At 47.4% G+C, this 21,686-nt stretch overlaps 1 protein-coding gene across 2 annotated transcripts; it reads left to right on the plus strand.

The window, feature by feature from the left end:
• The first annotated feature begins 12,380 nt into the window (after positions 1 to 12,380).
• TSSC4 (tumor suppressing subtransferable candidate 4) lies at positions 12,381 to 19,970 on the plus strand. Of its 2 annotated transcripts, XM_090032505.1 has the most exons (4): positions 12,382 to 12,543; positions 15,009 to 15,136; positions 16,051 to 16,123; positions 17,827 to 19,970. In XM_090032505.1, exon 4 carries the CDS (start codon positions 17,912 to 17,914, stop codon positions 18,944 to 18,946), a length of 1,035 nt encoding a protein of 344 aa, XP_089888631.1. In that variant the 5' UTR covers positions 12,382 to 12,543; positions 15,009 to 15,136; positions 16,051 to 16,123; positions 17,827 to 17,911; the 3' UTR covers positions 18,947 to 19,970. The 2 variants fall into 2 exon arrangements, with proteins under 2 accessions (XP_089888632.1, XP_089888631.1); XM_090032506.1 differs by lacking the exon at positions 16,051 to 16,123 and having other exon boundaries at positions 12,381 to 12,543.
• The last annotated feature ends 1,716 nt before the right edge of the window (positions 19,971 to 21,686 follow it).

The following is a 21,686-nucleotide window of genomic DNA, read 5'->3' on the forward strand; positions in this document are numbered from 1 at the left end:
CCACACAGACTAATTGCAGGCTTCGGGAAGTAGGGGCTCTGTGGGCCTCAATCCCTCTCATAAACCAATTTGGGATTGTAATCCCTAGTTTGGTGTTAGAGTGATATAGATCTAGTCAAATGTTTTGGGTTTGCCTTTGCTTGAGAATTAACAAAACCATTGGCTTGATGACTACCTGGCTGGACTCATTTGAGTCCAGTCTTTTTCCCCCGCCCAGGCGGGGGGTCAGGCTTGAAGATCTACAAGGTCCCTTCCCACCCTACTTCTATGATTCTATGATTGTGTTCTAATGGGAGTTGACACACCATGTTAAGCAGACTTTGCATCCAGGAAAAGTAGGGACTTTCATATTTAACACTGGGTCAGCTGTTTGAGTAAATTTATGAATTCCAGGAAGGCTCACCAAGACAAGATTACAGCATGTTAAATAGGAAACTCCCTGTCTGTGCTGACTGCAAAGTCATGTTTGTAAATGAGAGCCCTCCAAGTCATGCTCTAGTTGGCATGACCTAATATTTCATAATACAAAGGAGACCCAAACTTTACCCTTATTGATTTTATATGGTTCCGACAATGCACTTTAGCCAGGGACTGGCTAAATCTTTAAAGTGAGCATAAATTGGGCTTGGACTAAAGTGATGTTATTCCTCTTCCACACTTTCTCCACAGCGGCACTCAACCCTCTCCAACCAGTTGCTTTCCACAAGAACAATACAGCTATCACTATTAAGGATCAGGGGGCAGAACTTTACATAGAATTGGCCTTTATTAAGGAAATTCAGTCCACAGCAGTTACTTTGATGTATTTAGCTCTGGACATAACAAAGCACCAAGATGAGGAAAGACATCAGTAGCACTAGGGCAGCAAAAATGTGAAGTGAAGGCTTTGTCAGCAGCAGTAGTAGCAGCAGCAGTAGACCACCTCCCCCATGGAGAAGGACTCTGAACACTGAAACAAAGGTGCTTATTGCTCACAGGTATGTGCTGTCAAGCCACTGTGCTTGACTCCACTGTTCCCTTATTGTCATCCTCCACAGCCAGGGACTTGTGATATAACAGTGATGACCCAGAAGCAAAGTGCTAACATAGATGAGCAAAACTCAAGGCAGGGCTGCTTTACCTGGTAACTCAGTGAAGCCTGTTCTGTGAACCTACCAGCACTACTCTGGAACTCTCTATCTTCCCAGTGAAAAATAGTTCAATTAAAAGTTCACTTTTGTCTGCATTTTTCTTTTTTTGGGGGGAAGGGGAAGGTTCTGTCAAAAAGTCAGTGAAGATCTTGATTATTTTTTAGTTGCAATTGTTTTGGTTTTGTGTTTTTATGCAAAATCTCCCCCAAAATTAGGGAAAGAGAAGCAAATGAACCTCTTATTAAAATTTTTACCATAAAAAGTGGGAGGAGGGGCATTTTTTTTTAATAGGTTTTGATTTGGGTCATTTGACAAAGACCTGAAGTTTTAGTGAAACCAGACTTTTTTTTGCCTGAAAACTTCCATTTTATTGAAAAAGCCATTCTAAATTAAAAAACAAACGAGCAACCCCCACCACCTTTTTAATTTAAAAATGTTTGAAAGTACAATGCTATATTGCCACTAGAAATACTCCTTTCAGCAAGGGGTTTTGCCTTCTCAGAGCTAGAAACATACCAACATCACACATCTACAACATAATTTGATTTTTAAAAAAATATTTTTGTCCTGGCTTACATGTGTTTGTGTAGTGTACACAGAGGTGGTTATATAATAGCTGAAAATGAAGTCTTACTCATGTATATTGTGGGGGGGCGTGGGCATAGGTTTGCAGGGAACTGTTAATGTGGGGGGGGGGGTGGGGGGGGCTGTGAGTGTGGGGTGAAGGAACGTGTGTGTGTGTGTGTGTGTGTGTGTGTGTGGCGATTCAAAGATTCATAGATGCAGAGTCAGAAGGGACCTTGTAGATCTTCTAGTCCAGCCCTCTGCCCTGGGCAGGAGAGAAAACTGGGCTCAAATGACCCCAGCCAGATAAACGTCAAGCCTCCTCTTAAAGACTCCCAGGGTAGGAGCCAGCACCACTTCTCTTGGAAGTTAGTTCCAGATCCTAGCCGCCCTGACAGTGAAGTAGTGCATTCAGATGTCTAGTCTAATCCTACTCTCTAGCAACTTATGGCCTTTATTCCTTGTTACTCCCCTGGTCCCCCCTAGCAAGTTTATAGTCAGTCACCAGGTTTCCCCTCAGCCTTCTCTTGCAAAGGCTAAACAGGTTAAGGTCCCATAGCCTCTTCTCATAGGGTCTGCCCTGCTGTCCCCAGATCATGTGAGTGGACTTTCTTTGGACCCACTCAATGCTGTCTACATCCCTCCTGAAGTGGGGCACCCAAAACTGAACACAGTACTCCAGCTGTAGCCTGACCAGTGTCGCATAGAGGGGGAGGATCATCTCCTTGGACCTGCTTGTGATGCATCTGTGGATGCATGACAAGGTATGGTTAGCCATACTGACTGTGTTCTCGCACTGGCGGCCATGTTCATCTTGGAGTCGTACTGACTCCAAGATCTCTTTCTGCCACCGTGCTTTCAAGAAGGGAGTTCCCCAGCCTATAGGTATGTTGGTGGTTCCTACTGCCTAAGTGCAGCACCCTGCACTTGTCAGTATTGAATCCCATCCTATTTTCATTTGCCCACCCCTGTAACCTGTCCAGGTCCTGCTGTAAATCCGTCCTTCCCTTCTAGCGTGCCCACCTTACCCCAAATCTTGGTGTCGTCTGTGAATTTAGACAGGCTGCTTTTCACCCCGTTGTCCAAGTCACTAATAAAGAAATTGAACAGTGCGGACCCAAGAACTGAGCCCTGGGGGACCCCACTGCCCACTTCCCTCCTGTAGCAGCTGGCATAGCTCATGTACCACCATCCTGGCTGTGCAGGGATCCATGCCAAACTGGTTCCCAATGAAGTGGAGGCTGGTAGGAGTGCCCAGTTTCATTATAGCCATGGCCACCCTCTTTTCTAGTATGAAGGGGTGATTCATGACAGTATTCAGGTACTCAATGTGCAGTGGCAGCAGTGTGCCAGCTGATGAGGTATGCCAGCTGATACATGGGGTGTGGGTAGGTATGGGGTTTGTGGGAGACTGTGTGGGGGGAGGGTAGCTGGGGTGTGTGAGGGGGTGTGGGGATCTGCGTGTAAGGCAGTGCAAGAGTGGTGTGGGTGCACGTGCATGGTAGGGTGTATGTATGGGACTTGCCCTATGAACACATACACGTATACACAAAGCCTCCCCTCCCACACAGCCGCTCCCCTACATGCACACACCCACAGCCTGTGACCCCCACAAGTGCACACATTCTCCCATACATGCACAGTCTCTCCCTCCCGCATTGCTGTCTCTGTCTCTCTCCCCCTTCCTCATTGCAGAGACACGCACATGCACTCCCACCCCCTCCTGGCCCCAGGGTACTGGTGCAGCCCTGTGCTCCCCAGGTCTGGCAATGCAGCTGGGGGCAACATGGTGCTGGAGGCAGCTGCATGCAGGGAAGCAGTGAGAGCCATGATAGGTAGACATTTCTGGGTGTGGGGCCGGAGGTGAGAGGGGGCTGGGAGTGGGGTGGGGCTAGGCTGGCTTTGTTAGTGAGTGCTGCTGGCTTCCCCTGGGTCCTACTGCCCTGGCTTCTGCCATCTTTGACAGGCTGCCAGAAGCAGATAAATATACATTTTCTAGGGCCCTCATGGGCTGAATAGAATGGCCTAGCAGGCTGGGTGTAGCCTGCGGGCCATATTTTGCTTGCCCCTGTGCTAAGTGATATTATCTGCAGCCCTAGGTTAATTTCGGGTGTCTGGGGTCACCAAAGCTTCCCAAGTTTTTGGAGAAGGGGTGGTTACAGAAACCTGAGCTGTGTAGGAATTAAAATGTAAAGAGCTGGCCAGTTATAATGACCCTATTCAAAAGCCCTGCCTATTCAATCCCCTTAGCACAAACAGGTGCAAAATAGTAACTGATGTTTCCTGCATACAAGTTGGCTTCAGTGACTCCGGAAGGGATCTGTGAAGAGAACCAGATGCTGTTGGATGCCCTGGAGGTGTCCAACCAGAGAATGGAGACACTTGATAATGCAGAGATACTGCTACTGAACGCAATGCAGACTATGATAGGCCTTCTACAGAGGTGCCAATGCAGGGTAGCAGCTTCTCATGTCTTGCTATACCAATGAGCCATGAACCAGTGTCAAAGAACTGAGAGGAAGCTGAGAATCTCGTGGCTGATGGGGTCCTGTGGATCAACCTATAGAGCAACAATCACAAGGGCTGGGCCCAAATGAACAGCTCTGACTGGTGGGAGTGAATTGTACTGTTGACTTGGGATGATCAGCAATGGCTGGAGAGCTTCCGCATGAACAGGGACACATTTTTGCACATAGACACACTGCTGCCACTGCACATTGAGTGCCCGAATACTGTCATGAATCACCCTTTTGTACCAGAAAAGAGGGTGGCCATGGCCACAATGAAACTGGGCACTCCCACCAGCCTCCACTTCATTGGGAACCAGTTTGGCATGGATCCCTGAACAGCCAGGATGGTGGTACATAAGGTATGCCAGCTGCTGCAGGACACTGCAGCAAACAGCTTCAACTACCTCTATAATCCTAGGAAAGTTGTTGAAGGCTTCAAGGCCATAGGGTTCCCCAACTGTGTGGGTGCATTGGACAGCATACACATCTCACTCCTATCTCTACCCCAGGGGAGCTGGTCACTTGCCAACAGGAAGGGATTTGCCTCAGTGATCCTCCAAGCCATAGTTGATCACTGAGGACTGTTCAGTAATATTTATACAGGTTGGGCAGACAGTACTCATGATGCACATGTCTTTCGAAACTTGCCACTGCCTAGCATGATGGAGAAAGGACAATACACAGCCAAGGTCCCTAGTGCAGTGATCTGGGGTGTTGCTGTGCTACTGCTTACCATAGTGGACATGGCTTACCCTCTCTTTCCCTGGCTCACAAAGCCTTATGGAGGAAAAATTACTGAGCAGCAAAAGATGGCATTCAACTATTATCTAAGCAAATGCCAGATGACTGTTGAACAAATCTTCGGCTGTCTGAAAGTACAGTAGGGGTCACTGAACTACAGGCTCGAGGTGGAGCCAGAAAACATTCATAATGATAACTTGTGTGCTCCACAATATTTGTGAGACTAGGGAGAAGGTACTCAGCCAGTCCTGGTCTGAGAAAGTGCGGGAGGCAGCAGACAGGCAGAAATGTGGGCAGGCAGGGCATGGTGCCCCCTACAATCAGCATGTAAATGCTGTTCGGGGAGCCATTGTGCAAAATTGCATGGCCATGCACATTCTGGCTGCTGTAGATGGCAAGCGTGCTCTGTAGGCCAGCGGTTTCCAATCTGTGGTACATGTTAACGGGTTTATTATAATTTATATGAAAAAAATTTGCTGGTGGTACTTAGGTTGAACTGAAAAATGTGCTGGTGTTTCTTAAGGTTGTATCATTTTAAATTGGTGGTGTGCAATCGGTCAGAGTTTGGGAACCATTGCTGTAGGGCACCAATTGATCAGCAGTGAACACTAAACCATTCAGCAGTTACCGCTGAGTATTTCTATAAATAATATTAAAAATTTTGTTGCAACAGTTCTGGCCATCTTATAAGTACATTGGGCATCTCTAGTGAGAGGGATAGGGAGGCTGCAGTGACAGTGCGGGAAGGGCAGAGAGAGCTGAAGTCTACAAGTTTTCCTTTGCTTTTTGTGTATGGGGTGTGAAATGCAGCAAGGACATTAAAATGCATTACCTACTGCTGGTCACATTAGCTCAATGCCCAATATGCATGTGAAGAAATAAGAAATTCATGGGGTGCTGATTTGTGCACATGTTATAAGTGCTTGGAAAGTTTCAGCACCCGGTTTGGAGAGGGGGGAGGTGATAATGAAGAAGCTCTCTGCCTCCAGAGGGGGAGAGGGTGGTTGTCCAGTCAGAAGGCCAGGGTCTCTTGTTAACCTGGAGAGGACCACTGAACCAAACAGTGACCCCCAGCAGTGCAGCAATGTGAGTGTAGGAATGTGGGTTCAGAAGGGGGGCTCCAGGCATCTTCCGGGATTGGGACCCCCTATGAGATAATGCCGGGCATGCATCTTCAGAGTTCCAGTCAGCGCACCACAATACTCCAATATGTGTGTGAAGATATGTATAAGAAATTCAAGGGGTGCAGATTTGTGTGCAAATTATAAGCGATTGCAGAATTTTAGCACCTTGTTCTTACGGGTGGTTGTTTGAGTGAAATAAAGAAACACAAGCGGATTTACAAACAAAATAAAGTTTCCTTGATGACATAGGAATAGGAAAATAAATAAATAAATTAGAATAAAAATAGAGATAGGAATGAATGAAAAAATAAGAATCAAATAAAAATAAAAACTTTTTAAAATGTTGATGAAGATTTTGAAAGTATGTATATAAATAGATGTGTTAAAAATTAATTAAATTAATGAATTAATATAGCTGAGAGCTATAGACATGACCGGTGCCCCCTGCTGTAATTTAGATCAGCAGGGTGGATTGTTATGCAGCGCCCCCCAGCACTAATTTACTGTGAATAGCACACTGAAATTTCATAAGATTTAAAACCAAAGATTGACTGAAAAATAAAACCCACCATTTCAGTTTAAGGGGTAGAGAATGCAACCCTGAAGGACTAAACCTCTGTCACATGTACAAGAGCCCGCAGTGTGCAAAGACTCGATTGGGTTTTATGGGGAGTTTTGTTGAAGAGGATTAATGTCTGAAGGCAGCATGGAGGTAACAAACAGGGGAACTTATCAAAGTACCAGTATATCCTTGTTCGTAAGGAAGTGGGAGATGAAAATCATGAGGTGCTGAAATGTAAAAAGAAGCTCATGTGCGGGGGACAAACACTGCAAGGAGTAGTTCGGTGTTCACAACTCACCAGCCTGGATGTTCTTTGGATGTGACTGGTTGGTGTGGGGCTATGACTGAGGAGTTGGAGATGCTTTCCAGGTTTTGTGATGAGAAGAGTACAGGAGCCATTTACCGGCATGGCTTCTTCAGTTCTGAAGCAAAAATCTTTGTTGCCAATGGGGTTTTGTAAATATAATTGCAATCTGCTTTAACAGTTAATGAGCTGGCTATTTTTAGTCATCTGAGAGCAACTCCATGTTTTGTGGCTCATGACTCAGATACTGTGTTCTCTTGTGCCCCCTTTTTCCACTAGGTGGAAAACCTACAAATCAGGCCAACTGGGCAGTGTGCCATGCATAGGAAGGAGCCCAGAATGCCCTGGAGTAGGTGTATTTCAGGGGTGGGCAAAATGTGGCCCACCAGGCCATTCTATCTGGCTCACAGGGCTCCTAAAAAATTTAGAAATGTAATATTTATCTGCCTCTGGCTACCTGTCATGCGGCCCTCAATGCCTTGCCAAAACTCAGTAAGTGGCCCTCCACCCGAAATAATTGCTCGCCCCGGTGTATTTGCTCTCAGTTGGCATGGCTGACTTGACCCTATGCCTCCTCTATCTCATCTGGGAGAATGGTCTCTGTGAGCTGTAGGAGATACTGAAGCTGCTCTAGGTTATGCACAGTCCAGCCCCACAAATGGAGAACCACCGTACGTGGTCTCAAGTCCCTCTTATCCTCCTTTCTCCCTCCTTCCCCTGGCCAGGATATAAGCAGAGCACAGCAGGAACAGACCTGTGAATGCAGCCCCAGTTCTAGAGCAATATCAATGGAAGAGACGCACCATTGAGGAAAGGATGCTCTTCTTCATATGAACCCCTGGCACTGTGTCCCTCTTTCTTCAGGATATTCAGAAAGTATCTTCCCTATTGTGCCTTTTGATCTGGCTACAAGAGAATATCCCATGTCCCTTTCTCGCTTGCTTTGAAAACAGTCCACCCACTATGACTACTGAAGACAGCTTGCCGAAGCTTGCTTTGATGTTTATTCAGCGAAGCTGACCCAAGGCATGAGGAGATTTGGAAAATGTATCTAATTGCTTGCCAGACCACGCAGAGCTTGGAAGCTAGCCCTTGCCTGGAGCACAGTCATGCTGTTTGCTCTCCTTCACAAAGGTGAGTCTGGGTCCCACCCATTCTTCCATGGAAGCTGGCACTTCCATGAAGGACTTCTCAACACTACCTGGGAATAGCCCCATCATTTTTCTACCCTGTCTCCCCAGGGGCAGCTGGAGTGGTTCATTGACAGCCTCTTGCCCCTGTTGTCTGTGGATGGTTCTCACTTCAGCAGCTGTATGGGGGCGGGGAGCTCTTACCAAAGTGCTAAAGCTGTGTGGAGGGAAGGGCTGAATGACTGCTCTGCACCGCGCTGATGTATTTGGGGGTGGGAGCACCCAGTACACAGAGGTGTGCATGAACTTGTCCGCTTATTCTGGGCTACAGCCCTCACACCATAGGGCTGAGGACCAGCAGGCATTTGCATACCTCTCTAGGGGATATGCTCACTTCCTCTGTAGCTGTGCAGGGCTACCTCTCCTGAGATCCCCTAGGCTGTGATAAAACAACCCCTGAAGAAGTGCTCAGAAAACACAGCTTTTTTGTTTTGACAGTTTCCTGCACTGTTGCCTAGACTTGTGTTTCCTCCCTACCAGGCTGCCTCCATTCACACGGGCTAAAAGAAACTGCTTTACCATCTGTTCATCTCTGAGCCCTGACTCACTATTTTTATTTTGGTGTCGCCAAGCAATTGCAAGAGCCCCAACACGCTGCCAGCACAAACTGCTCTGCCACCAGCCTCTAGGAAAAACAAATCTAGCCTTTATGCCTCGCAGCACATGGGCCTCGGTAGCAACTTGCGAGGGCGGGGAGAGTGAAATAGACCTTACAGTGATCTCAGCCCTCAGGCAGGCAGGAAACACAAGCCATTAAAAAGGAAACTAAAGTGGAGCACAAAAGAAATAAAATATCTCCAGATGGTGCATGGCCCACAAGGCACCTGGGTGCTGAAGGTGGCAGTGATGGAGAAAGCTCTCTTCATGCCTCCTGCCACTTCGGCACCTGAACAAGAACTGAAAAACGGTCTCTCTCTGATTCTAGTGAAACTCCAAATCCACCTAGTCATGTGATAGACGGCTTGTGCCTGATCTTACAAAATGGGACTGGCTGCTGCTTTCTCCCCTGCTCTCTTCCTGCCCTCTCCCATCCACACTTTAGAGTGCATCACCTGCCATGCTCCCAATATTACCCTCTAGTCTGCAAACAGATTTTTTTACCCTATTCCTTTAGATCGCACCCACTGTTTATTCTTTTCTTTCCAATGATGCTCTTTCTCTACCCACCCAACCCTCCCATACACTGCTCCCTGTTGAGCTCCTAGGTGGTGCCCCACAACCCTCTGCAGCCCTTGGGAAAGGCTGATCCCGCGATTTTCCATGTTGCACAGATCTTTGAATGGGGAAAAGCCTGTATTAGTGTTGTTTTAAAACTCCAGCACAACTCTGGCCAGATGAAAGACATTTTGTTCTAACCTTGCCTGTCATTGCTGCCAAATGTATTCCAAACACAGCTCTCTGGTCATAAATTACTGTAGTTAGCAACACTCCAGAAGGCTGTGATATATATTTAAAGCCGACAATGCAAATGAAATGGCTGCAGTTTATATTATGGATGACTCACAATGAGGCCCCATTTTTAAAGGGATTCGGCTACAAACCTTTTAGGCCACAAACATAACCTGCCTTTAACATCACACATTTTTCACCAATGCTAGAGGTGACACAGTATTTGGAAGCCATGAAGAAAGGTATCTCAGCAATCCCTGAGGCAGATAAGCTTGAAATACAATACCGCTCCTGTCCCATTGTGATATGCTGGCACACGACACAAACATACGGCTTTTGTTTATATGTAGGCTCCTAAGTAAAGGCGACATTGTTTCTGAGTTATCCAGTGCTGAGAAAACTAATTTAAAAAAGCTTTTATTCCCTACATCCTGTTTCAGAGCCCACTGACTCCTTCTGAAGGGCTCGCTCTGACTTTCACTGGCTTAAATCAGGCCTATACAGTGATGTGTAACTGGGACTAAAGAACTAAAGGGACCTTAAAGCAAATCCCAAGCAACTGAGTGATACTAGGGACATGGTCTAATGTCATTGCTGGCTTTGCTCCACACTGGTCTTGTGTTAAGACTTTAGGCCAGACTGTCAGATCTGTCATGGACTGGCTAAGGGCCTTCATGTGAGAGTGTCTCCCAAATACTGTCAGACTTACCGCCTTTCTGACCCTGCCTAGAAAAATCACCTGAGGCAGCTTTCCTTTACCCCGGTTTTAGCTATTCAGTGCCACATCTCTACTGGCAGGCAAGGTTATTTGAGTAGATGTGATATCTTCTGTTGCAAAAAATGGTCTTTGCAAGCAAGCTTTCAGGAACAAACGCCCTTTTTCGGGTATAGGGAGACTCTGCTGGTGTCATATGTTCTCCAAGGTAGAAAAGCGCTTGTGCCCGAAAGCTTGCAAAGAAAATCTTTTCGAACTAGTTACTTGATCTAATAAAAGATATCCCACTTACCCAAAGAACCTTACCTCCCTATGTCCTTAGACCAACACAGCTACAACCAACAACCCTGAAATAGCTCTACTGGGGCCCCTGCTGCCAGTCATGCCTATATAACAGTTGTGGCAGCAGCTCCATACTGTAGCCCAGTCTAGGCTGGACCAGCTAACTGTGTTCATCTAAACAGCATGCTACAGCAATAGTGTTAACTAGGACGAGGTGAGCAGGGCACCACCCCCTGGCGCCAACTATCAGAGGGTGTCAGAATCCATCCACCTCCCCTTCTGGGAGTCCTTGCCATGACAGGGGAAACCCTAGGCGGCCCCTGCTGGGCCATGGGAGCTGGGCAGGGCAGCACTTCACCCATGAACGTATCTAGGGGGTGGGAGGCGAATGGGACAGGTGGAATGGTTCTCCCCTGGCCCTGGGGAGCCTTTGGCAAAGCAGCCACAGCCTACTCCCAACATGTATCAGGGTTGGGGTGGGTGGGTGGGTGGAAGCAAATGAGGCACCTGCATCTGCTGGAGGAAGCCTGGCCACAGCAGTGCTCACACTGCTGACACTGCGAACCTGCAGCACTAGCCCAGGCAGGTGTGACCTCCCTTCCCCTCGCCCATTCCATATGCACCCCACCTCCCACCTGCCACCATCCGTCACAGCCAGCATACCTTCACCCTCCGCTGCCCGCCCCAGGCATTCAGCAAGCTTGCTATGCCACTGCACTACATCCCTGATGGTCAGAGCTGGCCGTGTTGTGCACCCTCAGGGTGGCCAAACTAACCTCCTTAATTTTGATGGTAGAGGCTTATTTCTTTCCCCCTGGCTCTCCTTCCCTGCATGCCTTTCGCAGTGCCGTGATGGGTGTGAGTGAGTGATCTCAGATGAGCCACACTGGGTCTTGTATCCCACTCCCCTCCCACCTCTAAAAGCAAGAGGCATGTTGATGTCTCCTTTATTTAGCACAGAGAGCAGGTTGGGAGATCGTGTGGCTTGCCACAGAAAGCTCTTGCCCCGCTCCCAAGAGGATGGTTGTGACCTAACCCCTGCTCGCAGGCGCCCCCATGTTTACAAATGAAGGCTGGCAAATGTCTCCAGGACCTGCCAGGCTGAGGGATCCTGGGGGCCACTGCACACGATGCCTGGGACTCAGGAACCGAGGGCCTGGGCAGAGGGCCTGGGCTGAGGGGCACAGCCAGAATAAGAGGGCCAACACCAGAAGGCTGAAGCCCAGGCCAAAAACTAAAGCTGTTTTGGGGGCGGTGGGGCAGGGCTCCCTCCAAATCAGTATGTTGTGTCAGGGTTGATGGCAGTCTTATGCAGAGCTCCGATGGTTTGGATAAGGATGGTCCTGCCTCAGGCAGGAGTTTGACTAGATGACCTCTGGGCAGCCCTTCCAGCCCTGCTTCTCTACGACTGCAGACCCAGGGATGGTTCGTGCCTCACTTTCCTCCTCCCTTCGCAAAGGGCTGCGCTGAAGCTGTTGGTGCCACGTCCCCGCACCCCGAGGAGCTGGGGATAGGTGGGCGCCTGCACTGGGGACCCCAAGGCTGACGGTTCGAATCCTACGCGCGTCCCACCCTATTCAGCAGAGGTTTATAGAATGCAAGCACCTGACTGGCTGCAGCCTGCCTTCTACCAACCCACCCCGCCCCGCCCCATTGGTGTAACAAGGCGTGGCGGCTAGCACTACGGTGCATTATGGGGGCCGCAGTCCCCTCCGTGCAGGGTGGGGGTCAAGCTCGCCGACTGTCCCCCGCGAGCCCGTGGACTACAACTCCCAGCAGGCCAAGCGGAGGGACGAACGGCTCTTTTCCTTCCCCGCCTGCCCTGGTCATCCTGCCGCTTGGCCCCATGGGAGCTGTATTTCGGGGCGCCCGCTGCTTCCCGCGCCTTGCTAGAGCTTCTGCGGGCGGAGTGGACTCGCTGTCCCAGCCTGCCCTGCGCGGACGGTGGCTGCCAAGGGCGCTGGAGGCTCAGGGGCCGCCCCGGAAGGAACGCGGCCGCGGCGCGGAGCGGTTGGGCTCGCGCTCTGCGGAGGTACGCGGGGCGGGGGAGGGGCTGCTGTTGGGCTCGCGCGGGTGCGGGGCAGGCTCCAGGGCACGGTCGTTATCCACCCCCCACCCCCGTTCTGCGGGGCGGGGGGATGGGGCGCGGAGCGGCCTGCGGAGGGGGAGGGGCAGTGCAGCCTTGTGCGCGCGTGCGCAGTGTTGCGAGGTGCGCGAGCATTATCATCTGCGTAGGCTCATTTGAGCCTTGTATGTTCAATGGTAGTAAAAGTGCTCAAAATGTAATTGTCGAAAGGTAATTGTTGAGGCAGCAAATGTAAAACTGAAGTTACTCTCAGGGAGTCTTAGATGACTTCTGGGTTTGCTGTCAGCCAGCCTCCAAATAAAGAAATGCTTTGACTTGAAGTCCTCACTGACTGCTCGGCAACTTGCGCAGTGAGCAATAGGAAGTCGAGAAGAAGCCTTATTTGCATAGTTATTTGCATATTTTTCCAGTGGACGTTAGTTTTTCAGCAAATAGGATTGTTCTGAGCTTCCAATACAACAATTTAATATTTAAGACCTGGCAATGCTGTGTGCATGCTAGCATCACCCTCCTTAGCCTGCCTTCTCCTTGTGGCAGGGAGGGGTGGGCTGTGGGCCTCTCAATTCCAGGTGTGTGCACGCATGTGCCTGGGTGCATGTGTGTGTATGTGCATAGGTTTGTGGTTGTGAAAACCCCTGTGTCTGCCCAGCCTCTCCCCTCATTGCTGCTAGGTCCCATTGCTGAGGGGGTCTGGGCATTTAGGCTCTTTGCACTCAGCCCAGTGGTTTCCAAACTGTGGGTCATTACACTAGATGGGGTTGCAACATCAGCAGATGGGGTTACAGGGGTGGGGCTCTGGGTTGGGAGTGAGGGGTCATGCTGAGCAAATGGGGCCATAAATGGGTTTATGCTGAGGAAGAGTTTGGGAAGCACTGCCTTAGTATCTCCAGAAAGCTTTACATATGTCTGCTTCCCCTGGCATAATGAAGGCCAGGCAAGCACAGCAGCCACCCCTAGCACTTGCTTTGTGGCAGTAGGGGGTTCTTCCTTCCTTCCTCCCAGCAGGGCAGAGCTGGGGAGTACCGTGCCCAGCAATGTTTCAAGACGGGGAGAAGGGTGGAGTGACACCCCGTTCCCCTGGGAGGCTTCACCAAAGGGGGTGCCTGTGGGGCTAGGGGGTGAATGGGGCCCTGGGAACGCAGGCCCCTGCCCACAAATCAGTGGCAGCAGTCCAAGCTCCTGTTCCTAGGGGATGGGTAGCTGCTTGTCAAGTGAGGAGAGCCCCAGCACATCATACTGCCTCCCACCTGCCCAGCAGCACAGTTTTTCCCCCCCACCCCGTAGGCCAGATGAGCGGCCTGTGATCCATCCATGGGCTGGGTATCAGACCCAGCACATGCAGTGCTCGCTCAGGCCAGTCTCGGACCCGCATTGCATATACTGCATGTGGTACGGTCCTAGGACCAGCCATGCAACATAAGGTCCAAGCCAGCCAGAGTGGGCACCAGATGTGGTACTCATCCCAGGCCCTGCGTTTGGTTCAGTGCTAGGGGTGTGTGGGTCAACTATAAGTCCCAGGGGCAGCATGGTGCCAGGGGTGGGGGTAGGGGGCAGCTGATGGTACTTCACAGTCCAGCTATGGCTCCCAGGTCATATCTTTGACACCCCATAATTAGTCCATAACAGTGATTCTCAAGCAGGGTGCTGCAGCATCCTGATATTTTGAGAGTCCTTCAAGGGTGCTGTGGGATGCCACGCAATGGTGGCACTGTTAGGTGTGCAAGCACAGTTCACAAGATAAACTTGGAGATTTCAAATTGGAATTCTCAGCATTAAAAATGTTGACCTGTTGTGAAATTATTCTTTGCAGCTGAAGAATTGCTTTCTGATCTTTCCTGTAGTCAAAACTTAAGTGAAAGCTAAGAGTCAGCATTTTTGACGGGGAGAGGGGGGGCGGGCCTCGGGTCTAATGAGGGATGCCTTGTGTCTAAGAAGGCTGAGAACCACTGGTCTCCAAGCTGCAATTCTACCCTGTCTTCTGGCTGCCAGTGTGGGAGAGCAGATTGTGTGTGGAACTTCTGTCAGGATCCTCCTCTGATAGTACCTGTCTGATGTCCAGGACTTCCTTCTAGGGTAGTCCTTTGCTCAGTGGACTGTTATAGGCTTCCTGTCCACTGACTGGCAAGGGCTTGTGGTAGCGTGTATTGCAAATGCCAGTGTGTGGTGAATTGGTCGTTGTGTGTTCATTCTGGACATCAGAGTGGTTTTACTGTGGTGTGAACGCCAAGGTAAATTATTTCAGAATAAACTATGACTTGTGTTTGCATAGTTATATGGCTACCTTCACTAAGCTTTACCATGGTAGGGCAGCTGTTGTCCGGTCTCTGCTCTTTCCCCTTCTGTACTCAGTGTGGTGCCAAAAGGCTCATTGCCAGAGTGTGGACTGACTGAACTCTTGGACCCCTGTGCAGGTCGCAAGTGATCCAGCAGAACCCGGGTTGGCTGAGACCAGGATGGAAGAGTCTGATGGGGACCTATCCATTCAGAGAGGTGCCGTCCTAGCTGAGTGGTACCATATTCGGATCACCACAACGAATCTGTGAGTCTGTCTGGGGAGTAGGGGTCGCTGCTTGAGCATGATGTTCTCCAGGATTGAAAAGGTTCCCAGGGTCCCGACATCTTTCCCTTCTGTTTTGTTACCAGTCCTGGAGTGTTAGGCAATTTAATTGACCAAAATGTAGTCAACTATTACCCTGGCATCAGTATGCAAGTAGCCTGTGTACAGGTAGACTTACTGCCACCTAGTTGTCCACCTGGTTCTGGGGGATTGTGGTTATTATTACAAAAGCCATTGATCCATATGCCATAGCTGTAAAGACAGAATGGGCAGGATTTCAGGGGCTCCTATTCTTTTTTTTCAGGACTTGAATGGAACCAGGTTTCAAAACCATCTATCAGCTTTCTTTGTGACAGATTGCTGAATTTCCCGTTGAGGTCTTGTGGAAAAAAAATCTGTCACACTATTCTGAAGACTAATCACTCGCACCTTTTTATAATATCTGCTGCAAATTGGGAGTGTAGAATTACTTTGAAAATCCAGTCCTGTTCTGTGCTTCTATCTCTTTCCTGCAATGTTCAGTGCTTGTGGTTATTATCATTTATCAGTTATAATCCATTACTCTTGGTAACCACAATGATGGTGAATTCCTGATCTCTCTTTACTTAGCAGAGTTTCATTCTTAATCATTTATTACTTGTATAAAACACAGAAAAAATAATACATTTGTGAATTCTCTTTCTTCCCCTCAAAGTTCATTCGAAGGGAAGTTAGCATTAATCTGCACACTGATACTAAGTTCTGAATGGATTCAGTGGTATCTGTCTTAGCAGGATTTACAGAGTTCTTTTCTGAAATATCTGCATGGGGATGCCTCAGAAAATGTGCCAAGTATGCCTGTTAAACTCAGGTTTATTTTAAATATATATCTCTTTATGCAGATGTTTGTTTTTCAGGGTTCAGGAGCTGAGATCCTTGGTGGCTTTAAATGATCCCCAGGAAGGAAAACTGATTCAGTCTCAAGAGACAGTGAGTGACTAGCAGACATTCCATGTCTATTTAATGTGTCCATTAAGGAGAACTTATTTGAATAGTTTAGGTTAATTTTTTCCTATTTTAAAATTCTTACAGTGTATTAGGAATATTGCCCTGATTCTAGATATCTTTATTGCCTATGCCATTATGCATAGTATTTTATGAATATAGCCATTATGTTAGGAGGTAGCTTTACAAAAAGAGTATCTGATTTGTGAATAGTCTTGAAATTCATAATGATGCTAATACACAAACAGAGCAAGCAAAAGGAGAATTTACGTTGCATCAATTCTCCAACGTAGAGGGAAAAAAACGTGTCAAATGGAAAAAGGATCATTAATAAGGGCTAGGAGTGATTCTGTTTTTTATTTTGAAATATAAATCAGCTGTGTCCTTTTGTTTGCCTGTCTTTTAACACTGTTCTTCTTTGCTAGATTTCTGGTTCTATCTATTTGGAGACAACTGGTTGGAGCACACAATATGAGGCATGCCTGTGTAGAGAGGGATCTGGTTTCAATTTGTGCTCCTTCCTGCCCTATCTTTCCCACCTACAGAAGCTTTCTTTCTTTCCTCTTTGTATAGAAATCTCTTATCTCCATAACTTTCTTTCTCAAAGAGAGCTGAACTAAGGTACACTTAGCCACTAGCAGCTCTGTTTGCTCAGCGAGCAGAGGTGTTCAGATTAGAAGGCAGGAGAGCTTTGCACCTTATGCATTAACCAGAGCAAATATATAGCACAAGCTTTTATGGGCTGAAGCTCATTTCGTCAGCTGCTGTGCTAACCAAAGTAGTTCTGATTAACAGGGCCAGCTGCATCTCTGGCTTCAGATTAACCATCTTCACCCTGGCAGGGATCCAGCAAGCAAATGATAAAGTGAATTTGGGGTTCAAACCTGTACTTCAACTCAGTAGGACATGATGTCATATCTAGGCCACTGACCTTGGTGTGTTGACAATGTCCCTATGATAAACAGTTCATTATCACCTGCCCTGTAGAATTTGGGGAACAAAAATCATGCTGGTAGCTCAGGAATATAAGGGAGTGGCTGAAAGAATGCTGCTAGGCCTTGGGACATGTTTCCATCCATTAATCCTATAGGATAAATATTGAGTGTGACCTTCAATTATTGCTGAAGGTAAGCAAACCAATCTGGAGGAAGTGTTTAAGAATGTCATGCAATATTTAGGCCTTTTTAGAAGCAACATACCTCAGCATCAACTAATGAATGAGATCTGCAGTTTTTAAGCAAAACTAGCACTCAGGTGAGTGGATTTCTAAGCAGTCCTGTATGCTAGAAAGCCAGTCTTCCGTGAGGATTAGTGCAGTAAAGAATATTTTTTAGTTTAAACAAGAATTGCTTAGGAGTCACTCAAGTCACAGAATGGGTACAGGTGCCTAAGGTTTCCAATAGTAATGCATAGCATGGTCTGGAATGTCTGTCATGTACAATATCAGTGGAAATAATGAGAGTCAATATGTTAGTTAAAATAGCACAATGGAGGTCAGGTTGCTTTTCAGCTCTAAGTGTAGCATGGGTAGTCCTTACACAGTGATTCTTCTCTGTTTCATTTTTTAGCACTATTTGGGTCAAGTGTATTCTTTGGGCTTGGACTGCTGCAATGGTAACAGGGATCTGTCTATTGGGATTTGGGTCTCATTTTGCAGTTGAGTTTATATTTGTTCCTTCTTACACTAGGCTTTAAACTCATTGGACATTTGGAAGGCCTTATTTGCTGCTGCTGAACCTAATCCAGAGACTGCAGTTGAGTGACGACTTGAAAATGGAAGATAAAGGTGCTGGCGAGCCCTTTCTGGGTATAATTGCCAGTGAGGTTGCTGACTATGATGGCATTCAACCCTCAGACACAGTGTCACTCAGTGATTCAGACCCCGAAGACTTCGGTTTAGCAGATGAAGCTGAAGTTGATACAATATCTCCAGAGGAATCTTTGTCTTTGGATGATGTGGTTTGTGGCTCAGGTGAGAATCCTGAGTCTTTAAAGATCAACCTCAAATCTCCTGTCCAGCCATTCCACCTAAAAGGCATGAGCTCTACCTTCTCCATGCGCAGCCAGAGCATTTTTGACTGCTTGGAAGGAGCAGCCAAATTGGCAGCACCCTCATTGGCTGAAGATAACATTATCGATGGGAGGTTTAAACGCCCCCTACCCCCAGCCACTCCCCCTAGTAAGATGGCACCCGAAAGCTTTGGAAGGCAAGGCAAACCACCTCCGACTACTAAAAGCTCTCCGTCAGTCCCCGACTATGTGACACACCCAGAACGCTGGACCAAATACAGCCTGGAGGGAGTCTCAGAGTCTAGTGATAAAACCAACAGGGAGGTAGCTATGGAGTTCCTAGGGGGCTTGAAGAAGAAAGGAGGGGAACACAGCTCATCTGCCCAAGATAGCTATATCCCATATTTCAACCAGGACCCCTCCAGTTGTGGTGCTGGAAGAATTGTCTTTATGAAACCTACAAAGATGAGCATAGATAGTTTGGAAAGGAAAAGATCAGCAGGGGATGATGATAAGAAATCCTTTAACACAAAGCAGAGCTTGAAAAGGAAATCTCCCAAGACGGCTGGTGATCTGAAGGTAGAGGATAATGTCGAGCTGGGGCATTTAGGCTCTGGAGAGAAAAAGGCAGAGGAGGGATGCTTGAACTTGAAGGACCTGTGCAACAAAGGAGATCCTGGCACTGGCTCTGGTCACACAGGAGAAGAGGCTGTGGGGGGAACGGTAGGATTCCACAGTAGTAAGAAAAGGAATAGGAAGGTTTTCCGACCTAAAGTAGAACATGAAGAGGAGGACTGAGTGTCCTGAAAAGGAAAACAAAGAATACCCATATAAAGAGTTTATTGTTGTTCTAGGAGACCACTTTTTGAAAATTGTTTTTTTCTTTCTCAGCCCAGCTTTTATCAGAACAGGAAATAGTAAGCTTTTATCTAGCATCTGTTCCGTGGTTTCCAAGTATTTGGGAGTTTTTCAGATATGAAGCTACAAAAAAACCATTCCTGGATTGGCTCTGGCACATTCTAGGCAGCATCTGGTGGGGAAGTAATAGAGTGCTTTGCGTTTGTGAGAAAACCAGCTTGGCTGTCCCTGGTGCAATGACGAGGTCTTGACCACGAGGACAAGCTGTCTTAACGTAAGGGTCCAAGTGTGAAAACAAGAAACTCCTGTTTTCCCTTCCTACCAAAAATGTGTAGAAATAGCTTACCAATGCTGTAGATTAAAAAGGAACTCACAATGTGGAGTTACAAAGAACTCGAGAAACCTTAAGGCCTCACTGAACTGAGTTGATGCCATGACCTGCCTCCTGAGAGGGAAATGCTCTCCCAACTTGTATGTCCTTTAGACTGGGGCATGGGTTCAATGATACCTTGTACAGTGTCACTAAAAATAAAAGCACAATAAGTAACCAACCACGGGCTGTGCAAACTAAACATTTTTACAGTGGTCTGAGTATTATTTTCTTTGTAATGTATTTTATTGGATGCATATTGTTTTATCAAAGAAATATAAGGTGTGTTAAGCATCCCTAGAAATATTCTAGTGAAGATATCCCTGAGGAGTGGTCTCAACTGACTTTTAGCATGCTTGAGAGTACAAGTACAATGTATGACAGTCTTCTGATGGGTCAAGCAGCCAGCAGCTCTGGCTGTGGATGTGACGTAGTGTGCTGATGTCTCAGCTATAGGTATGAAACTGTTCTGTGAGGTACAGTGTTTCCATTTGGACTTGAAGCAGACTCCCTGGAAAGGAAAGCCTTGTATTAGGCGAGATCAGTAAGAGATCCTTTTTGTATTTTGAATGTCATTAAAAACATTTAGTCATAGCTTGGTTTCTGAGTGTGTTTGAACTGTATGTTTGTTAGCAAAAAATAAAGCTTTATGGATAATAGCAGCAAAGCATGCATATAGTCTCTTGTGGCCAGGTGGGAATTTTGGTGGCAGTCTTCCAGGATTTTATCCCAAATCTGTAGATAAACTCTCTTCAAAACATTTTTTCCTGTCTTGGTCTTCCTTTTTTGTTTTTGACCTCAGGAAGGATTTACACCGGGGTGTCAAACTCATTTGGCCCATTGGTTGAATTTGGACCAGAAGACTTCCTGTTTTCCTCCCCTACTGCTCTCCTCTCACTTTTCTCCTGCTGCTGATTTTAGTTGTCAGGTGTGACTAAGCCCCCTGATTTTGGTGGTGGATAAGGACTGGGTGGAAAGGTCAGGGGCGTTAACTTCCTGGATTCTGGAGCTGCACTGAAACACCCACTCCAGCAGCCAGATGAATTAACATTGCTGCCATAGGGCAGAAGGCTTATATTTGACACCCCTACTTTACAAGATGCAAAAGGAACGCAATGAATGAGAAAAAGTTGTGAGAATTGTAAACGCAGTAAGTATTGAGATTACCTTTTTGTCTGGGGTGTTAGGAAAACTGAGGCTGAAGTGTTACTTCCTTGGAGAGGAAACTCAGGATGTCCAATTTGGATCAATTTGATCTTCACCAGTGCCCTCCATTAACAGTTTAGTCATCCATGTTACCATATTTATTACTGCTTACTGAGAGGCTACCTCTTCCTTTCTTGGAACTGGCAATTTCTTTAGCTTCCTTTGCAACAGAGCTCCTTTGCTCCAGTACTTAAGCTACTTTGGAGAGGTTCTTGATTAAAAATGTTTGAAGTACCTGAAGAGAAAATGGCTGATTTCAGGGTTGGCCTCATAGCTGCTTCTCTTGTAAGGGAACAGTGCATACTGCCTCATGTAAGCTACCAGGAATTATTAATACCTCATACATGATTCCCCAGAAAATCATCCCTCCAAAATTGGGGTACAGTATTAAGTGGGGAAAGTTATTTTTGGCACTGGAATGGAAGCATGGCTGGCAGCTACAGTTTTTGCTCCACTTCTCCTTGCTGACCCAGAGAGGGAGGGGTAGAGTTCACTGTTCAGGATCAGAGCTACGGTGTTAACATTTTCACCACTGCCAAATTGGCAGCAGCTTTTGGCTGAGCAGTAAAGTATGCCCTGTGATAGCCAAGCAGCCAAAAGCTGCTGCCAAATAAGCAATGGTTATGAAAGAGTTAATGCTGCCACTTTTGCTGATGCTGTAGCATTTACCCTGCCTCTGTGGTTAGGCCATGAATGGAAAAATCTTTTCTTCATTCCGCTTTCTCAGAACAAGGTGTGGAGTCTTATTTGGGGGGATAAATAAGATAACACAACTGTGGGAAACAAGTTTTAGGTTCCATACACATCTGCACCCTATGTGTTTAGTAAGAGGCTGGACCAAAAAGGCAAATGAGTCAGATGAGGGGTAAAGGGCTGGTCTGTGGGCTGAATCAGGCCCACAGAGCAGCCTCACATGCTGGATCCAGCACACAAGGCCAGTCTAGTGCAAGTGCTGTGCCCTGCACTGGCCCATGTACTACTTACAGTGCCCATGCCAGCTCCAGCCCCATATACCGTAAGCACACATGCTGGTTCCTGCCCTGCATGTAGTGTGTGGTACATGAAGCTGGGCACAGACTGAGCACGGTGGGCAATATCAGTAGG

The sequence above is a fragment of the Crocodylus siamensis genome, chromosome 2 (genome assembly GCF_052110815.1).
Source record: "Crocodylus siamensis isolate JL-2025a chromosome 2, ASM5211081v1, whole genome shotgun sequence".
Classification (NCBI taxonomy): domain Eukaryota; kingdom Metazoa; phylum Chordata; order Crocodylia; family Crocodylidae; genus Crocodylus; species Crocodylus siamensis.